Source organism: Electrona antarctica (assembly GCF_951216825.1).
Source record: "Electrona antarctica genome assembly, chromosome: 21".
NCBI lineage: Eukaryota > Metazoa > Chordata > Actinopteri > Myctophiformes > Myctophidae > Electrona > Electrona antarctica.
In genome coordinates this window covers 35,431,909-35,453,574 of record NC_136802.1, presented here as the reverse complement: position 1 = coordinate 35,453,574, position 21,666 = coordinate 35,431,909, and the positions used below count along the sequence as shown (strand labels likewise).

General features: G+C 44.6%; 1 protein-coding gene across 1 annotated transcript in view; it reads left to right on the top strand.

Annotated features, from left to right (window-relative positions):
* The window catches only part of LOC306914361 (calcium/calmodulin-dependent protein kinase type II delta 1 chain-like), a gene marked incomplete at its 3' end in the record, with an annotated part of 96,220 nt that overhangs the window by 63,238 nt on the left and 11,316 nt on the right, over positions 1-21,666 (top strand). The window contains exons 4-5 of the mRNA XM_079491356.1: positions 15,387-15,446; positions 18,783-18,837. Coding sequence (XP_079347482.1) covers positions 15,387-15,446; positions 18,783-18,837 — 115 coding nt within the window. The remainder of the gene's footprint in view (positions 1-15,386; positions 15,447-18,782; positions 18,838-21,666) is intronic.

Here is a 21,666-nt window from a genome sequence, read left to right as displayed (position 1 = left end):
AATGCTTCCAACTCGAGTAGAATTATTAATGTTTTGTGCAAGTGTCTATGACAAAAAAAAAATGATGTGGAGACAATAAAGACTATTATTATCATTATTATTGAAGGTGGTAACAGTCCATTTGCTCAATAAAATATTTCGGGGGCATATTTAGAATGTTTGCAGGCTTGAGTATGTTGAATCTAGTTTGCATTAATTAGGATTTAGTTGACACAATGAAATTAGTGCTTCACAGAAGCTTCCGTGTGCCTCACACAGCGGACATTCGGATCTGACAAGTCCCGGAAAAGACGCGCTGTGATTGGCCAGTAGTCACTTGAGTGTCAGCGTGGCGTTAGCTTGCCTTCCGCACTTCCGGCACACTTCCGCCAGTCGCGTCGATACACGTCGCACCAATGAACTGGAGTGGCCAACGAGGCATCTATTTATTTTTCTATCCATGTATCCAACCCTTGATGCTGAGTGACCTTGTGACAAGCAGGGAGGCACTGGGTCCCTTTTCTCAGAGTCTTTGGTATGACCCCGGCCGGGGATCAAACACCGACCTCCCAGTCTCAGGGCGGACACTCTAACCACAAGGCCACTGAGCTTTGTAGACTGCAATTGCATAAACAGACAGCGTGGCCCGCCGTGTGTTTCGCAGCCTCCAAAATGTGTCCTGAATTATTGCTGTGTGACCAGGGTCTTAATGAGAGTCTGTCCCACAGCTGTCACCTTCTGGCGCACCTTGCTTTCATGTGCTGTCCTTCGCATTTATGTCTCTGTTGTTCCCTCCTCTCCTTTCATGTCTCCACCATTTTGCACGCACGCACGCACTCTCATTTCTGCTTGCTCCTCCACCAAGAGACAACAACAACTAAACTCATCACAATCCATGTGTCTTATTTAAATTTGCTTTGTCACTTGGTGTTGAGGAAAACCCCACATTTTATATCATAACATATATCATAATTACATTTGTAAACGAAGTAATTTCAATGAGTTATGCCGATTTTGTACTGAAAGGTGGGGTCTATAATGTGTCTTTGTTATAAGTTATGCATAATTGTAAAAATCACACCCGTGTGTACTGAGTGGTGCAAATCCCCCCCCCCCCCCCCCCTCTCTCTCTCATTAGCAGGCAACAGTGCAGCACTATCTCTCTCTCTCCGTTTCTTCACTTTTGGTACTCATTGATACTGGTGCTCATTAACGTCACACACAAACAAACATAGTTGAACACGGACATTGCTGTTCCTTGGAGTGGTTACACCACTCAAAAAACATCTATATAATGAAACTTTGTTTCATATGTGCTGCATTATGGAGGGGGTTCCAGGGGATCCACAGCTAAATGAGTTGATAGCATCACATCATTTTGGAGTCTGGAATCCAGGCTAATAACACATGTTGGTTCATTAGTCCATTTCCAGCATGCCAATATCATGGAGAGAGGGTGGTGGGTCGTGTGGGGGGGCTGCAATGGAAATAGCTGCCCCCGTTTAGTGTGATGTGGCCTGACTCATGTGGGTTGTGGAAATGGGCCACCTCCTCCAGGCTCGATCCAGAATGCACTACTTTTCTCAAGTTTGCGTGTCACGTGTTGTTCCTATCAAAAATGTGGAATGCCCTGACGACACCATCCATTAACCCATTCTGGGGCGGGAACCCCTTTTGGTGTTAGCATTATGTTATGCTTTATAGCTATTGGAAAATAGCAGATCTACAAGCTCATAGCGCGCCACCGAGTGGCGCGCTATGAGCTTGTAGGTCTGCTATTTTTGAGAAATCGAAGAACGACTGACATAGAATCAGCTTTTTCAGAAAACTGTCAGGATGTAGAAGACATTTTTAGAATCTGATCTCAGGTCAAAATGGGTTAAAGGATGTGTATTGTATCACTGGTTTATTTCAATACTGGCCTGAACAAAACATCTAGTTGTTGGGTTTTTTTGTCCTTTTATCTTGCACCCCTTATGCCTAAATCTTTTATTTTGGAAGAAAACATTTTTTAAATGGTTCAAATAGCCGATCTACAAGCTGACGAGTATATGCAGATCGGCTATTTGAACCATTTAAAAATGTTTTTCAAAATAGTAAAAGAAAAAATGGCAATAGAGTTTTGGCACAAGATGAATGTATTATATTGTACCAGTACACAATGATATATCGCCCAAAATGGGACAATTGCGCTAGAAAAATGTAAAATAATTGTATTCATTTTAAAACAAACAATCAAACTAATCTAAGAAATTCCATGAATAACAACCTAATAATTATTGAGAAGCTCGCAATGCGGCGTGTTGTGCACCTGTAGGTCTGCTATTGTCTCTAGTTTTGAGTCCTGGGCAAACTACTACTAATCTCTCTTTTGGGTCTCGAGGCCTGACAAGTTTGTGAACCACTGGTTTAGACTAGAACATAATGGAGTTCATGCCTGTGGCCATCGATCCAAATCAATTTACTCTCAGGGCCAGAGGATTATTGTAAATAGAATGTCAACATGATGTCATCCATGATGATAGTATACTGTATATACACTAGGCTTAATGCTCAGAGACCCTCAGAGCAGTGGGGGGGGGGGGGGGGACTGTGGTCGTGTTGGGGCTAAATCCTGTTATGTCACAGATTAGTGGCACGCCACACACACTGTGTGTGTGTGTGACTGTGTGTGTGTGACTGTGTGTGTGTGACTGTGTGTGTGTGTGTGTGTGTGTGTGTGGGGTGATGAAGTAGTCAAAGCGAGCGGAGCGACCGGGATTACAGCTCTCCCGTTAAAAGCGCATTGGTCCGATTAGGATTACACACTGCCGCTGTGTAAACCGAGGATGTGATTGGGCGCTACGGGGTGGCAGTGATGGCATCTTGCTTCTGAGTGGTTCAGCATGAGGAAGTTCCCCCTGTAGGCTAGATGTAGCACTGCATGAGTTTAATGCGAGCGCGCGCAGCGCCACGCGCACACACACACACACACACACACACACACACACACACACACACACACACACACACACACACACACACACACACACACACACACACACACACACACACACACACACACACACACACACAGCACAGCACAGTATTACTTTTAAATAATTACGTCAGTTATTATTTTGAGCATGTTAAATTACTGCCATTTTAGACTCTGTTCCATTCTTTACATGCAGCAACAGCAGCTATTCTGTAGCACCTATAGAGCGCCGAAGTCCTGACGCCACTCGCCCATCCCCTGGTTCATGGAAGTTTTTCTCTATGGAGAATAACATGGGGTCATCTTGAAATCGTCTCATATAAGCATTGTGGTCCAAAAGTAAACACTGTCTCTGCGTTATTGTCGGGGAGGTGTCTCTGTATCGTTTACGACAGTCAGTCAGTCATATTACATACTGTCTGTTTCTAGTGAAAATTTAACTAATTCTGCAGCAGTAACATTGGCTTTTAATGTATTATTTTTCAAACACAGTTCTTATATGAGGCGATCTAAAATCCCTCTATATGGGGATTACGATGCAAATAAAAAGTACATGAACCTCTGGACTTGGCGCCCTCTACCGATATTGACGTCAGACTCCTTAACCCATTTTGAGCGGGAACTCCTTTTGGTGCTATTGAAAAATAGCAGATCTACAAGCTCATAGCGCGCCACCGAGTGGCGCGCTACGAGCTTGTAGGTCTGTTATTTTTGAAAAATCGAAGAACGACTGACATAGAAACATAGCTTTGGGTTAAAAGTTAATAAACTTTTTAGGGAGACTAGTCGTCTCTGTCGGGCGGAAACCGCATAAGCCCCAAACTGTAGCAGATGTTCTACTTTTAATGCTTTTGTGTGACGCTGTAGTGTGATTTAAAAAAAAAAAAAGTTAAAAATATGCAGATATGAGGTTTCACATGTATAACTCGGGTCAAAACAGAACTTAATTGACAGAACTTAATTGGGATTAACTGGGTGCCGAGTACTCCGTCCACGCCTGTATTTAATCAAGCATTAATCAGGGAGAACGCACTCAACTCTGCTCTTCCTGTGACAGGACTTCAAGTGCCTTCTCACTTGAATTATTCAGGAAATTAGACTCTTCATTATGTTTCTCTCTTGCTTTGAATTTTCATTAGAGGCCGACTGAGTATTGAAAAATTGGATTTTCACCACTTTGACACTGGTTTCCCTATTTTGGGAAAGTCCTTGCCCTATTTTGGGGCAAAAACCCCCAAATCTTTGTATAGGGCGGTTACAATTATCTCCATATTCCATCTTCATTAGACTATATATATTATTATTTTTTTTACCCCTAATCATACTACAGCGTAACACAAAAGCATCAAAAGTAACATCCACAAGCTTGAGTGTGTTTTCCAAATTTATTTCTGGACCCCCCCCAAGCCCTTTTTTCACTTGCACCACTCAAAAATAGTGGTGCAACCACTCCAAGGAACAGCAATGTCCGTGTCCGTGTGACACCTATGTAACTCGTGTTAACCTATGTTTGTGTGTGACTCATGTGTGACTCATGAGTACCAGTAGGGGCACTGTGAGAGAGAGAGGGGGGGGGGGGGTGTAAGGGGGGGAGTTGCACCACTCAGTTCACACGGGTGTGATTTTTTTTTTTGCGAATGCAAAGTCCTTAAGCCAAGTGGTTGCCTCCTGGTCTGCTGTATGGAGGGTGACTAATCCTCCTTCCAGTCTTTGGAGAGGACAAACTTCAATGATGTGCTCCATAGTTTGGTCCTCACCACACGCACACACCCGCCCCATTTGTGAAGGCTGGCCAAGCAGGGGCCTGCATGTCCAGTCCTGAACGTACTGAGCGTAGACCACTGTCTCCTTGGGAGGGTGGTGCCAGGGACCTGTTGGTTTGGGGTCTGACACCAGGTGTTTGTTTGGGACCTCATTGGGACTCCCATTCCCTTTTCCAAGCTGATTGGATGGTGAAGTCAGCTGGTGGGGGGTTCTTTTTTTTAAATTGTCGTCTTGTGTATTTAATGTGATGTGAGTGCTGTGGGGCATAGAGTACACTACTTGTCATGGTAATATATACAACACCACTACTTTCTGACAATGCAGAGTCCAAGGCACTTTGGATAACAACATCATATCCTGTGTTGGTAAAAACCGAACTTGTCGTGGTAATATATACAGTCACCAACACCACTTTCTGACAAGAGCTTTTAAGTAGCGGTGTGGGCCTGCTGGTGTGTGGAGCTATGGTCGGCACTGGTGATGCACTTAATGCAATTTAACCACATTTAAAACTCTTATTCTTAGTAGAATGGACCTGAGTTGCTGCTCTCTCTATCCTGCTTTAGTTCATGATGGGATTATTACACGCAACAATTTAGTCTGTCTGTATGATTTTTGGAGATGACGAGAGAGTTTATGTTAATTTGCGTCTGGTGTCGGGCATGATGTGTGTGAAATTCCCCCCCCCCTCTCTCTCTCTCTCTTGAGCCTGTTAGTACTCACACTACTCCGACAAAGTAGGCTACTTCAGAATCATTACCGTCAGCAACAACACACGTTTTATGCTCGGAGTCGTCACTCATAAATACAGAATCCACTTAACCCGTTTTGACCTGAGATCAGATTCTAAAAATGTCTTCTACATCCTGACAGTTTTCTGAAAAAGCTATGTTTCTGTGTCAGTCGTTATTCGATTTTTCAAAAATAGCAGACCTACAAGCTCGTAGCGCGCCACTAGGTGGCGCGCTACTAGCTTGTAGATCTGCTATTTTTCAATAGCTAAAGCATAACATAATGCTAACACCAAAAGGGGTTCCCGCCCAAGATGGGTTTGACCTGGGAACGATTCTACAAATGTCTTCTAAATCCTGACAGTTTTCTGAAAAACCCAATGTTTCTATGTCAGTCGTTCTCAAACACGACCCCCCCAAGATTACCGGTATATATGTAATCGGCCGCCGACCCCCCCCCATCTGAAAATATGTTATTCCAGGAACCCCTCGGAAGCAAAGATTTGAGTTAAAAAACGTTTGCTCTGAAAGAATATATTCAAACATTTGGGCCACATTTTCACGATTTTTCAAAAATAGCAGATCTACAAGCTCGTAGCACGGCACCGAGTGCCGCGCTATGAGCTTGTAGATCTGCTATTTTTCAATAGCTAAAGTATAACATAATAATAATAAGGGGTTCCCGCCCAAAATGGGTTAACAATTTAGAAAATGATATTTGAGATGCCATATGAGTACTTAATCATAGAGCCGACGTTAAAATCACACACATCTTGTTATTTTCTGCATGAATGGAACTAACTGCCTGTGGTGAAAAGCTCTGCGGAGCTGTGCTGATAGTGTGTGTGTGTGTGTGTGTGTGTGTGTGTGTGTGTGTGTGTGTGTATGTGTATGTGTATGTGTATGTGTATGTGTATGTGTATGTGTATGTGTATGTGTGTGTGTGTGTGTGTGTGTGTGCAGTCCTATTTCCCAGAAGGCTGTGTTGACATTACTGTACAGTGCATCATCTGCACCGGACTGGAGAAACGAGCAGTGTAGCAACGGAACAAGGTTACTTGGGCCAGGGGTTCTCAACCCGTGGGCCGCAACCCCCCCAAATTATTATTTATTATTATTTTTTTATTTGCAACTGAATGGCTGGAAAGTGGAAATGAAGATTTTACATATAGTACATGCATACACCTTCCCTAATTATTATATCTGGTTTCAGTATTTATTTATGGTGTATTGTCTCTATTATTAAGGTTATTGTATCAGTACATTTATATTGGGGGTCGGGAGGGGGTGGGGCGGGGGTCTCGAGACATTGCCAAAGCATTTCCGGGGGTCCCCGGCCAAAAACGTTGAGAACCCCTGACTTGGGCAGTCATTTGTTGCCAGCAGCTTTCAAGGCTCCACAAGCAAGAAGCTCAGTTCGGGGCTCTCCCCAGGTTGGCAGAGAGAGAGAGAGAGAGTAGCCCCCAGGATTACATTTTAGGAAATTGTTTATATTATCTACAAGCTCATGAGCTTGTAGATATGCTTTTTTTTAAGAACACCCTAACCTAAACATAAAATGTCTTGTATTTTAGTTCTACTGGATCTCTTTTCCACCAGTCCCTCCCCTGACATTTTAGTCTGGTTTTAATGTGTTGATGAAATTGTCAGTATATTTCGTCTTGGTCATCATAGCTTAGTTTTTATTTAGTTTTTGTCGGCGGTAAAAGGTATAGTCGAAACGTTTTTCGTCATCGTTTTTCTCTACGAAATCAACCCTGACTCCCATGTGGTGTGAGAACTGAAGACCTGCAATGTTCTGTTCGCTTCTATGAGAGAAATAACTAACATGTTACTGCGCTTAGGTTTTTGTATTCTATAGGCTGTATACCTGTTATGTGCTTGATGCGTACTGCTGTTTACCATTATCTTTCTTGTGTATTTCTTATTCATACAATTTACATTTTAGGCATTTAGCAGACGCTCTTAATCCAGAGCGATTTACATTAAGCAATAACAAAAAAGCATGGCATACATCACATAATAAAAAGTAGTTATCATGAAACATGCGTAAGCTAAGAACGTAACAGTGGAGTATCTATGTAAACTATACATACTATACTATATTATATCTATTATACAATTGAAAACATGTACGCAACCCAATACCCAAAGTCACCAGCTACTACGACACTGACACGCTGGGTGCCGAAGCCCAAGCAGGAGCAACACACACTGCAACAACACACTAACACGTCACACACTTACCCTCCGCGTCGATCCACGGCTATCTCCTCATGTCGCGCCGCACGCCCACACTCAACACCACCCGCGTAAAAAATGTCATTGCACTGCCACTAAAGCCGGCTCCCGTCCACACTCACAAACAATATCAATATCAATAATAAACACAAACACGCCACAAGCACCGACACCCCCGCCTAATTTGTTGCCACGTCTATGAAAACAAGCACCGAAAAAATGCCATTCAACACGTTACTTACACACACTACCACTCGCTTACAATACGCAGACCTGGCAACACTACATTCCCTCTCCCATTTGCTCAAAGCCCACCACGTGACCCACACAGGGAGGGAGACAGAGAGAAAGGGATAGAGAAAGACACAGCTTTCCAGTAACATGAGCAAACTATCATCCACATTGTTAGACAAAGTAGTGTGCCCTGAAACTTTCTTGGAAATGTGCATGTTGCCTGCAGTGGCAGCCAGCAGCGATGTAAGATTAGCCTGTGCATTTCACGCTTTTCACCCTATATAACTTGAACGCATAGGCAATCAAGTCAAGACCATTAATTAATGACAGCTGTGTAGGGGTGACGATTGCGTGATGCTTCTATGTACAGGATTCTATAGGTCACCACTTTTGGTGTGACACACACACGGCTTCTGTTTACAATGCGTTGTCAACACGTGCTGAGTTGACAAACATTGACACATTTTGGAGAACACTGATAGTTTATCCTTTAGTAATTAGGCTGTGGAAGTATTCACACTAGGCTACTTTTGGATTTATTGGGATTGGCAATTTGGGGAAAGGAGGAGGAGGAGGAGGTGATCAAGCTCCACAAGACCACATTGGTAGGTAGGCTCAAGGCTGCATTTATTTTCCTTCTTTTTCCTCTCGACGGTGCATGGGATGATGTGAGCCCCTCCAGCAAGCTAGGGAGCACCGCTCAGGTTAGCGGAAAATGACCGCGGGGTGCGGGTTGCCAGGTTTTTTTCTAAGTAAAGTATTTAAATTACATTAAAAAAATATATATATATAATATATTTTCATTTACGTCATATTTAGCGGCATTTTCACCTAATTTCTCTGTTCATTGTCAATGGCAAATATTGAGACGTGTGGGGACTAAAGCTGTATATAGGAGGGCCCTCAAACACATTATTTGATAACTTTTCATCGTGCTCCTAAAATAATTTGTGTGCTACTAGCCGCAATTACATACACAGTTAAAATAATAAGACAATTGCGCGAACGACTGCGTCGACACCTGGCGTGGAACAAACGGGACGAACCGAGGCGCATATATGGATAAGAACAACAACACTACACGCGCGCTGCAACACAAAACAGCTGCATACAACGCGTGCCACTGTGCACTTCTGTATCTGTGGACTTCTGTATCGCAACGCGGGGCAACGCAACTCTGGGATGAGCGGGCCGAAGGCCCGCGAAATTCTAGTATTATACATGTGTAAAGTGCTATGACTACATAAAGGGGCTAGGCTAGGGCAAGTGCTACGGGCCATGGTGGAGTCTGAAGAGGTGGGTTTTCACACTACGGCGGAAGATTGGGAGTGAGGCTGCAGTTCTGATTGTGATGGGAAGTGCATTCCATAGTTTTGGAGTTCATAGTGTTTAGTCACGTGCTGGTGGAACATCTTCATGATGATACACCGTACCAAAGATTATCCCACGGACCACGAATTGAGAGAACATTTCACTGACCTTTTTGTCATTCATAACTACTTTTGACGGTGCTCTCAATTGGTACTTTGCTACTTTTTGTTCCTGCAACCACACAGCCACAGTCGTTTAAGCTAGTGGAATGATGTGCTTGTCACGTTATCTGTCTTGTTTGTCTGTTCAATAATGCAAGGCGCTGCGTTTTCTGAAAGGTGCTCCACAAATAAAACATGTTATTCACTTAATTATTAATCCTTAGAGGAAAACAAGCAACTAGGGAGGGAGCTTCTTCAGTCCCATGTCAGTGAATATAGACATACTGTAGTGTGCCCCATTTTTATACTTAACAATGATAAAAATACCTTTTAATCAGTTAACCCATACTGGGCGGGAACCCCTTTTGGTGTTTCAAGGATTATGTCATGCTTTAGCTGTTGAAAAATAGCAGATCTACAAGCTCATAGCGCAGCACCGAGTGGCGCGCTACGAGCTTGTAGGTCTGCTATTTTTGAAAAATCGTGAGAATGTGGTACAAATCTTTGAATATATATTATTTCACAGCGAACGTTTTTAACTCAAATCTTTGCTTCTGGGGGGGGTCCCTGGAACAACATATTTTCACATGGGGGTCGGCGGTCCGATTACATATATTTTTCGGCGTCCTTGACATGAAATATTGAGCACCACTGATACAGAAACGTGAGGTATTTCAGAAAACTGTCAGCATTTAGAAGACATTTTTTTTTTTTTTTCGACGTCAGGCCTAAATGGGTTAAACCCTATATACTTACCACGTGTTGTGAGCTTGTAGATAATAATAATAATAATAATCTTTATTGTCCCGAAGGATATTTGTCTTCACAATCTGTTCAAACACCCACATCAAAAACAACACAGAACACATAACACCAAGACGATACAGAAAAACATGAGGTCCACACAGTACACAGAACCATCCTATCGGCGGGGCAGTTTGTTTAAAGGACCACTTCACCACTTTTCAATCTTCATATAATAGGTCCTCACTAATAATCATGATAAAATGGCACCATTTTTTTCTACTCAGTCTGTGTCTCATAGGAGGGCTGCGGGCAGTTCAGAAACCCGTCCACCAGTGACATCATCGATGGGGAATCCAAGCTAATATAAACTGCAGGCTTTCTAGTCCTGAGAAGTTGCAATGCGAAAATGGAAGCCATCGTTCTCATGATAATACAAATCTAAACATTTTTGTAAAACAAATCTTGTTTAAAAAAAATCTGCCTAACGATGATGTCACTGGTGGACGGGTTTCTGAACTGCCCGCAGCCCTCCTATGAGACACAGACTGAGTAGAAAAAAATGGTGCCATTTTATCATGATTATTAGTGAGGACCTATTATATGAAGATAGGTTGAAAAGTGGTGAAGTGGTCCTTTAATGCCGCGATGGCTGAGGGGACAAAACTCCTACTGAAACGGACCTTTTTCCATGGCAAGGTTCTGTATCTTTGTCCAGATGGCATGAGGTTAAAGAAGCGATACAGGGGGATGATCAGTGTCATTTGATATCGAAAGTGCTAGCCGTGTGATGGCCTTATTGTTCATATCAGAAAGTGTGGGTGTAGGACGTCCGATGATCTTGGAAGAAATACGGGTGATACTGAAAAGTCTGTTCCTGTTAGGCATGGACAATATGGTGTAGAAACATGCAGAACCAGGGCCGGTCCTGAGCAATCTGGCGCCCCAAGCAGGATTTTTCGCGGCGCCCCCCCCCCCCCCCCCCCCCCCCCTCAAAAAATTAAAAAATTAAAAAAGTTTTTTTTATTTTTTACTCTGTCCCAAAAATTGAGGAGACACTGTGGAGGCACTGGGGGGACAGTGGGGACACTGTGGGGCACTGGGGGTCCATTGGGGAGGCACTGTGGGGACACTGGGGAGGCTCTGTGGAGGCACTGGCGGGACACTGGCACTGGGGAGACACTGGGGAGGCACTGGGGAGGCACTGGGGAGGCACTGGGGGGGCACTGGGGGGACACTGGGCAGACAGAGTTGGGACAGAGTAAAAAAAAAAAAAAAAAAAAAAAGTTAAAAAAAAAAAAGTTTCTTTTTTTTTTTTTTTTTTGGCGCCCCTCCCCCGTGGCGCTCGAAGCCGTTGCTTCGTCGGCCTGTAGGAAGAACCGGGCCTGTGCAGAACAGTACAACAGAACAGATCTGCTATTTTCCACAAAGGTTCCGCCCAGAATAGGTGCGCTAGGGTTCATGTGCCAAACTATGGTGAAAATTCCTATAACATTACAGTTCCTGCCTTCAGTGAAGTGATTTAGTGATTGTTCTAACGGTGGATTTAAGGACCGGTCTGACTGGATGAACCAGCCATTCTAACTTTTCAATTTAGCAACCTTTACCGTGCCAAATATTTCCCACATACAGCTAAACATTTCCTGTACAGCCAAATAGTTGTCTCTTGTACAGTAGTGCTGGCTTAACTGTTAAATCCTTGGTATACTAACCTGTCTAAAGGCCTTCACAGTTCACACACCGGAAGTGTGATGTGTGTGTATACAATTTCAGAAATGTGCCTGCGCAGGTATTTCTCATCAAACACATTCATATAGTGGATGCCTCAATCATACAGGTTGATTCATTTATTTGCAGTGAAAATATTACTATTGTTTCAAATAAAAAGGCATTGTTTATTGCCACGTACAAATATATCTTTGTCATGAAAGACCTTAAAGGATGACTTCACCCATTTTCAACCCACCTTCATATGCTCCTGATAAAATGGTAATCCTTCTATAAATGTGCCACGTCTCTTTCTGCGTGTGTGCGTGTGCCTGTGTGTAATGCACGTAACTCGAGAACCGTTTGACCCACCGACTTAACATTCGACACACGCGATCCACACCCCCACAGGGAGTGCAGTGCCCGGTATAGAGTCAGTCGGACCCACGGTTCTCCAGAACCACCACAAAATGGGCCGAATTGATTGCCATGTACACTTTTCAGTTTTTGCAGTCTTCAGACACAGTCACATATACACAGATCTCCATGTGGGAGTCTGGGACACCGACTAACAGTTAAAACGAGTGCTATGACTACGTATATCATTAGGTTCCCAAGTAGGCTGGTGGCCGACTGCGATGGGCACGTACAGGTCTAGTCTAGATGTGTGTGTGTGTGTGTGTGTGTGTGTGTGTGTGTGTGTGTGTGTGTGTGTGTGTGTGTGTGTGTGTGTGTGTGTGTGTGTGTGTGTGTGTGTGTGTGTGTGTGTGTGTGTGTGTGTGTGTGTGTGTGTGTGTGTGTGTGTGTGTGTGTGTGTGTGTGTGTGTGTGATCCACGTAACTCGAGAACCGTTCACCCCACAGACTTCAAATTCGACACACGCGTTCCACACCACCGCACGGGGTGCAGTGCCCGGTGTCGAGTCGGTCGGACCCATGGTTGTCCAGAACCGCCCCAAAAAGGCCTCTGCCCGGGCTCTGGACCGGGCCCCTGCCCAGGGTCCATATATGGAGCTGGCCTGTTCTTACATCATTCTGACGTCTGCATAGACTCCATATTTGGGCATGCCTGACAAAGACCTCCATATATGGGCATGAAAGGGACACAGACATAATATCTGGGTGGGGCATTCATTTCCAACTTGCATCGTTCCAAGTAGGCCAGTGCCAACGGGCACAGCTGTAGAGGCCCCACGGGCACTGTTCTAGTAATAATAATAATAATACCAGTGACATAATCGTTAGGCAGATTTTTTATTTAATTTTTTCCAACAAGATTTTTTTTTATATACAAATACTTGTACTTTTACTCAATTTTGAATTCCAGATATCTACTTGTAAAAGAGTATTTCTACATTGCTGTATTGATACTTGTAAGTATCAATCAAGTATATAGGGCTTAAGTGATTAAAAAAGGTATTTTTATCATGCTGTTAAAGGAGAATTCCATGCTAGAAGGCTTTCTTACCTTTCTTTGTAGTTGTTACGTCCCCACCAAAGAGGTCCAGGTGTTTTTTTTGTGCAAAAGCTCCTTATTGGCTATTTCCCCTACCATAAGCACTCAATGAATTGCATTGAATGGTAATTGAATTCACCCATTTAATGGCATTTCTATCTCTGGGACCCCAATTTAGATCGTAAAATCAATGTTAATTTAACGGGTCCGTTTGGTTCCATTTGTACACTCAGTTATAAGGGCCCATTTGGCTCCAAACTATCATTTAACTGGGGACCCCCTGGAACTCCCTCAAGGACCCCTTAGGGGGTCCCTGGATCCCACTTTGGGAACCACTGAAGTAAAGAATGTGCGTACTTTTCACATGGGGTTGTTGTTTTACGGCCGGCTTGGCTGCAGGGAGACGAGGGAGGGAGGAACCAGGGACCAGGAGACGAGGGAGGGAGGAACCAGGAACCAGCTAGGCTGCAGGGAGACGAGGGAGGGAGGAACCAGGGACCAGGAGACGAGGGAGGGAGGAACCAGGAACCAGCTAGGCTGCAGGGAGACGAGGGAGGGAGGAACCAGGGACCAGGAGACGAGGGAGGGAGGAACCAGGAACCAGCTAGGCTGCAGGGAGACGAGGGAGGGAGGAACCAGGGACCAGGAGACGAGGGAGGGAGGAACCAGGAACCAGCTAGGCTGCAGGGAGACGAGGGAGGGAGGAACCAGGGACCAGGAGACGAGGGAGGGAGGAACCAGGAACCAGCTAGGCTGCAGGGAGACGAGGGAGGGAGGAACCAGGAACCAGGTAGGCTGCAGGGAGACGAGGGAGGGAGGAACCAGGAACCAGCTAGGCTGCAGGGAGACGAGGGAGGGAGGAACCAGGGACCAGGAGACGAGGGAGGGAGGAACCAGGAACCAGCTAGGCTGCAGGGAGACGAGGGAGGGAGGAACCAGGAACCAGCTAGGCTGCAGGGAGACGAGGGAGGGAGGAACCAGGAACCAGGGACCAGGAGACGAGGGAGGGAGGAACCAGGAACCAGCTAGGCTGCAGGGAGACGAGGGAGGGAGGAACCAGGAACCAGCTAGGCTGCAGGGAGACGAGGGAGGGAGGAACCAGGGACCAGGAGACGAGGGAGGGAGGAACCAGGAACCAGCTAGGCTGCAGGGAGACGAGGGAGGGAGGAACCAGGAACCAGCTAGGCTGCAGGGAGACGAGGGAGGGAGGAACCAGGAACCAGGGACCAGGAGACGAGGGAGGGAGGAACCAGGAACCAGCTAGGCTGCAGGGAGACGAGGGAGGGAGGAACCAGGAACCAGGTAGGCTGCAGGGAGACGAGGGAGGGAGGAACCAGGAGACGAGGGAGGGAGGAACCAGGAACCAGGGACCAGGAGACGAGGGAGGGAGGAACCAGGAACCAGCTAGGCTGCAGGGAGACGAGGGAGGGAGGAACCAGGAACCAGCTAGGCTGCAGGGAGACGAGGGAGGGAGGAACCAGGAACCAGGGACCAGGAGACGAGGGAGGGAGGAACCAGGAACCAGCTAGGCTGCAGGGAGACGAGGGAGGGAGGAACCAGGAACCAGGTAGGCTGCAGGGAGACGAGGGAGGGAGGAACCAGGAGACGAGGGAGGGAGGAACCAGGAACCAGCTAGGCTGCAGGGAGACGAGGGAGGGAGGAACCAGGAACCAGCTAGGCTGCAGGGAGACGAGGGAGGGAGGAACCAGGAACCAGGAGACGAGGGAGGGAGGAACCAGGGACCAGGAGACGAGGGAGGGAGGAACCAGGAACCAGGGACCAGGAGACGAGGGAGGGAGGAACCAGGAACCAGGGGAACCCTCTGGAGAGGTAGCCTGGCTAATAAGCCAGACCGAATCAGCCATTTGATTTGAGTCTGGCTTATTAGCCAGGCTACTGGAGAGGCTGACGAGCTGAGTCTTGTTCATCGCTCAGAAAAACTCTCGATTGTCTAGTGTGTGGGTGCTGGGTGGAATTCTGAAATGTGAAGAATGCAAGACTAAAAGAATGCTCTGGGGGACAGACCTATTAATTCCAAGATAACAAAATAACTGTGTGTGTGTGTGTGTTTCCTATTAACAGATCACCAGAAGCTGGAGAGAGAGGCCAGAATCTGCCGCCTGCTGAAGCACGCCAATATCGGTAAGACTACATAGAGGTCTCACACTTTGCTCTCCCAACCATGATGATACCCTCCTCCTTGTCCTCCAAAACAACTGTCAAACAGCAGTACAGCAACTTCACGCACAAACGCACACACTTCATACATTTGACGTGTGGTGTGAATAAATTAGGCTTAAAGCTGTGTGTGTGTGTGTGTGTGTGTGTACTCGCCCAAAATCTCCAAACGCATGGAGCCTTGTGTTGTGGTTAAATCAAACCATAATAAGCAGCTTCGCTCCCAGGTGACATGCCTAAAAATGGAGACCATCTGCCTTGCTGACAAACGCACGCACACACACACACACGCACACACACACACACACACAAACACGGAGCCACAGGGGCTAGTCTGCTGTAATTACCAAACAGTGATGATGCAACACGCACGCACGCACGCACACAATGCACACAACGTGCACACAACCCATGGGTTAGGGGGCGTAAGTGAGCGACAACAGAATGATAGGGTGTATGGTTTAGTTCCACAGGCATTGTGGGAGCCAAGGGCCATCGTGCCAGTCTAGTAAAGCCCCCTTTTCCACCAAAATAACTTTGGTTCTAGAACTTGATCCGTTCTTTATTCTTTTTTATCTCACATCTGCATCTTCCAACCTGAATAGCGACACGCCCACTTTAATTGGTTCCCACTTCAGGGGCAAGACCAAGTATTTTTTTGGTTCCAGGTCCGTACCAACTTTTAGTGATCTGAACCACTTAAATCATTTTGGGCGGGAACCCCTTTTGGTGTTAGCATTATGTTATGCTTTAGCTATTGAAAAATAGCAGATCTACAAGCTCATAGGTCTACGTCGAGCTTGTAGGTCTGCTATTTTTGAAAAATCGAAGAACGACTGACATAGAAACATAGCTTTTTCAGAAAACTGTCAGGATGTAGATGACATTTTGTCAGGCACCAGAAAGGATTGGACTCAAAAGCAGGCAGCAAAAACCTTTAACAGGTTTTATTAAGTCGAGGGAAAAGGCAGAGGCGTCGTAGGTAGGGATAGCATGGGTCAGGGTTCCGGGAAGGCTGTCCGTGGGGCGTCGGTTCGGGTCCATACACAGTGGTTCTAGGGTAAACTGGGTTGATCTGCAGGCAGAGAACAATGGGTAGCAGCAGACAATACGTAACCTTGGCTACTCAGCGTAGAACCTGGTGCAGGTGCGCTCACACTGGTGACACATTTATAGAATCTGATCTCAGGTCAAAATGGGTTAAATCATTCTGGACGGGAACCCCTTTTGGTGTTTTAAGCATTATGTTACATTATAGCTATTAAAAAATGTGCAGATCTACAAGCTCGAGCTTGGGGGGGGGGGGGGGGGGGGTCCCTAGAACAACATATTTTCAGATGGGGGTCCGCAGCCAAATACAGATAATTCTGGGGGTCCTTGACATGAAATAGGTTGAGCAAATGAGCACCACTGACATAGAAACAGGTTTTTCAGAAAACTGTCAGGATTAAGAACTTGAAGAATTTTTTTTAGAATCGGCCTCAGGTCTAAATGGGTTCATTTGGTTCAAAATTAGGCGGCGAAAAAGAACAGAACCGGTTCAACCTGGGTGGAAACGGGGCCTAAGAGTGTATTCACCACCAAAAATAGCAGACCTGTAGGTCTGCTATTTTTCAATAGCTAAAGCATAACATAATGTTTAAAACTCCAAAAGGGGTTCCCGCCCAAAATGGGTTAAGTAAACATATCAATACCCTATTGTAGTTTGTTAGAAGTTAAGGTATTGGTATTAAAAATGTACATGAGTAAAAGTACAAACGTATTGGCATCACTCTTTCAGAGATAGAGTTAAAGTACCAAAAGCAAAAGTACTCCTCATTATGCAGAAAGTCACATTCCACAAGCTTTAAATCTATACAATGTATAAAATTCAGACCCAATACCAATAAATACTATGTATTTAAAAGATATATATCATTAGCGTGCGTGCGTGCGTGCGTGCGTGCGTGCGTGCGTGCGTGCGTGCGTGCGTGCGTGCGTGCGTGCGTGGACAGTGACACTTTGTGGTCAAGCAACGCTATTTCCGTACTCATTTGGACATACGGACGGACAGACATGGTTGGTAGTAGGAGTGGCTAACACCACTCAAAAATACAATTGCAGATCTACAAGCTCACAAGTGAGCTTGTAGATCAACTATCGCTATGCTGAACTTTTGTAATAACAATCAACATTTTGATTGTTTTCAAACCGTAGTGGAGTACAAAGTACAATATTTTACTAATTGGAAATAATCCAGTAAAGTAAAGAAAAATACCTCAAAATTTTACTATACTTAGTTACTTTCCACCACTCAATACAAGTATAGTAATGCAAACACACACACACACACACACACACACACACACACACACACACACACACACACACACAATTGTTTAAATCATGTTTAAATAATGTATTATTTCCCTACAGGCTGCGCATGTCTGTCTATATGTTATCTCCCAAGGCAATAAAACAGTAACTAATGATTATGTTCAAGAGAGTCAACATTATTTCTATTTATTTACACGACAACTAGGGAATAAAACAGATCATTGATTAGCTCTAAACTAAATGTGTCAGTGGCTCAGCGTGCTAAGTTGGGGTTAGCGTCTCTGTGGTGTGTAAACATCTGAAACAGAGTTTATGACCACCAGTGGTTATGTTAGGGTCTGCGTGATGCTTCCATATATAAACCCATTTAGGCCTGACATCGAAATTTAAAAAAAAAATCTTCTAAATTCTGACGGTTTTCTGAATTACCTCATGTTTCTATATCAGTGGTGCTCAATATTTCATGTCAAGGACCCCAAAAATGATATGTAATTGGCCTCCGACCCCCATCTGAAAATATGTTGTTCCAGGACCCCCCCCCCCCCCCCAGAAGCAAAGATTTGAGTTAAAAACGTTCATTCTGAAAAAATATATATTCCAAATTTGTGCCACATTTTCACGACTTTTCAAAAATAGCAGACCTACAAGCTTGTAGATCTGCTATTTTTCAATAGCTAAATTATAACAATGTTTAAAACACAAAGGGGTTCCCGCCCAAAAAGGGATAAACATGAGCATGTGTGCATGTATGCATGTATGCACACATGCACGCACACACACACACACACACACACACACACACACACACACACACACACACACACACACACACACACACACACTCTGCAAAGCGGCTGTCTAGATGACTGAATGAGTGGAGCTATGAATTCCCCTTCCCTAATGAGATTTTTCTCTGCCTTCCGTTCCATCTTCTCTCTCTCTCTCTCTCTCTCTCTCTCTCTCTCTCTCTCTCTCTCGCTCCAGTGCGGCTCCATGAAAGCATATCAGAGGAGGGATTTCACTACCTGGTGTTTGATCTGTGAGTGAGCGCACACACACACACACACACACACACACACACACACACACACACACACACACACGAACGCGGGCTGAAGTCAGGTACACAAATCTCGCACTGCTACTGAGGCATTAATAAGCTCTACCACTAGCTTTCTTCACAAATGTGTTCATATAGGTGTCTACTATTACCTATCAATTTGTTCCAATTGCTGAAAGCTGCTGAAAGTTGGTAGCCTGGTGAAACCACTCCCCCTGCTGGACAACATTTTAATTCTGCCAGAAGGGAGAGTCTCTGGGCTCTCTCGGGTAGAGACCATGTACTCCGGTCCAAATCAGACCGGAGCGATATGCGGCTGCATGCGGGACGCTAGAGGTGGGATCAACGCGAGACCGGTGACATATTGAAGCGCTGCCACAGCGCAAATGTAAACAAAACCTAACAGGACTACAACTTGAAATTATTATGGAGATATCAGATTTTTTGTCCCGCTGCTTCCCGTTCATCGTTTCTGCTTGAGAGAGAACCCAGATGCAGGCAAGAGGAGAGGACTCAATACTGCCACCATCTGGTGGACTCCGGTTACAAAGTTGGGGTACCATTTACACCCTCTTTAACCCATCCAGACCTGACGTCGAAATTAAAAGAAATGTCTTCTTAATCATGACAATTTTCTGAAAGATTTGAGGCACATTTTAACGATTTTTCAAAAATAGCAGACCTACAAGTTCATAGCGCGCCACTCGGTGGCGCGCTATGAGCTTGTAGATCTGCTATTTTTCAATAGCTAAATTATAACATAATATATGTAACACCAAAAGGGGTTCCCGCTCAAAATGGGTTAAGGCAAAAGAGTCTAAATGTCATTATGCTTTAAGTAGCATGAGACGTGTCAAACTAGGGGGGTTTTCATCATTCTGAATCCATTGCAAGCATCTGCTTTGCACGAAAAACACACCGTCATCAGGAATGTGATGAGGTCAGCACATTTGGGCACATTCGGGCAAGTGGCTATGGCCGAATTTAGCCCAAAGAGATGATGTAGGTAATAGTAGACACCTATATGAACACATTTGTGAAGAAAGCTAGTGGTAAGATATATATATATATATATATTCTTTGCAGATTTGCCACATATTTTGCTATAATTTTCCCTTATTACATTTCAGACAGGCCGTTAATCGGGTGTTGCTGTTGTCTACAAAGCATGATGGGAGATTAGGCACGGCGTGTTGTTCCCTTTCCAGTGTTCCCTGGTTCCATCTGTTTTCACCACCAGTCAGTCTGTTTAGTCTGTTTGCATCCCACACGTGTGTGTGTGTGTGTGCACGCGTGTGTGTGTGTGTGTGTGTGTGTGCGCGCTCAAACAACATATTGTTGTTGTCGGAACAGAAAGCTCTTATCTCCATATTTTATTTTATTATTATATTATTTATATATAAAAAATCACACCCGTGTGAACTGAGTGGTGTAAGGTCTTATATAGCCTGTCTGACGTAATGAAATCATGTCTGACGTAATGAAATCACACCCGGGTGAACAGGGTGAGCATAGCAACCATGCTCATTTTTTTCTGCACAGACTAACAAAGCCAGTCTGACGTAATTAAATCACACCCGGGTGAACAGGGTGAGCATAGCAACCATGCTCATTTTTTCTGCACTAACAAAGCCAGTTGTAGGAGTGGTTTACACCACTCAAAAAAAAAAGAGTGACACACGTATAATTAACTGCCAGGGGGGATTAACGCCGTACTTAACCCATTTAGGCCTGACGACGAAATAAGAAAAACGTTCGCTCTGAAAGAATATATATTCAAAGATTTGTGCCGCATTTTTAAGATTTTTCAAAAATAGCAGACCTACAAGCTCGTAGCGCGCCACTCGGTGGCGCGCTATGAGCTTGTAGATCTGCTATTTTTCAATAGCTAAAGTATAACATAATGCTTAGTTAAAACACCAAAAGGGGTTCCCGCCCAAAAATGGGTTTTAATCATACTACTAGCGGCACACAAAACCATCGAAAGTAGCAGATCTGCAAGCTCCGGTGACGCGCTTAAACAGTAGACTTGCCGATCTGCTGCTTTTGCCGTTTTCAGTGGTGGAAAGTAACTAAGTACTTTTACTTGAGTACAATTTTGAGGTATTTGTACTTAACTTGAGTATTTCCAGTACTTTTACTTCTACTCCACTACATCACGGAGCCATAATGTGTCCTTTTACTTCACAAGTTCACTATACAATTATTTGAAAACTTTAGTTACTAGTTACTTGGGAGATTTTAATTTTGATTAGAAAACAAACATGCATTAACCACTTCAACCCTATACATTTCAGCCATTTTCAATAGATTTTGTACACATTTTGAACTTGTGAAATGGGACATTCTGCACTATGAATACTTTTACTTTTAGTACTTTAAGTACATTTTGATGCCGATACTTTAGTACTTTTACTCAAGTACATTTTCAATTCCGTACTTTTACTTGTAACGAAGTAGTTCTGAATTGCAGTATTGGTACTTTTACTTAAGTACTGGCTGTTTTTTAATTTGAATCCTGAGAGGAACAGTTGTTGCACATGAGGTTTCTCCCCGACAGAGACAATACCCCCAGACTTGTAGACCAGACCAGGCTGAACACACAGACATCAAATGGGGGCTGTAAAAGAAAGTGCCCACTCCAGACCAGACCATGAATGCAGCTTTTACTATGGTGAAAGAAATGCAAATGTCCCCCCATGCCCTACCCGAAGGCACCATTCAAAAATAATTGCTTTTTTCCATAACAATGCTGCTTGAAAGCAGCATTTTTATGTTGAAAGAATTGTCCACTCTGTGTAGAAATCC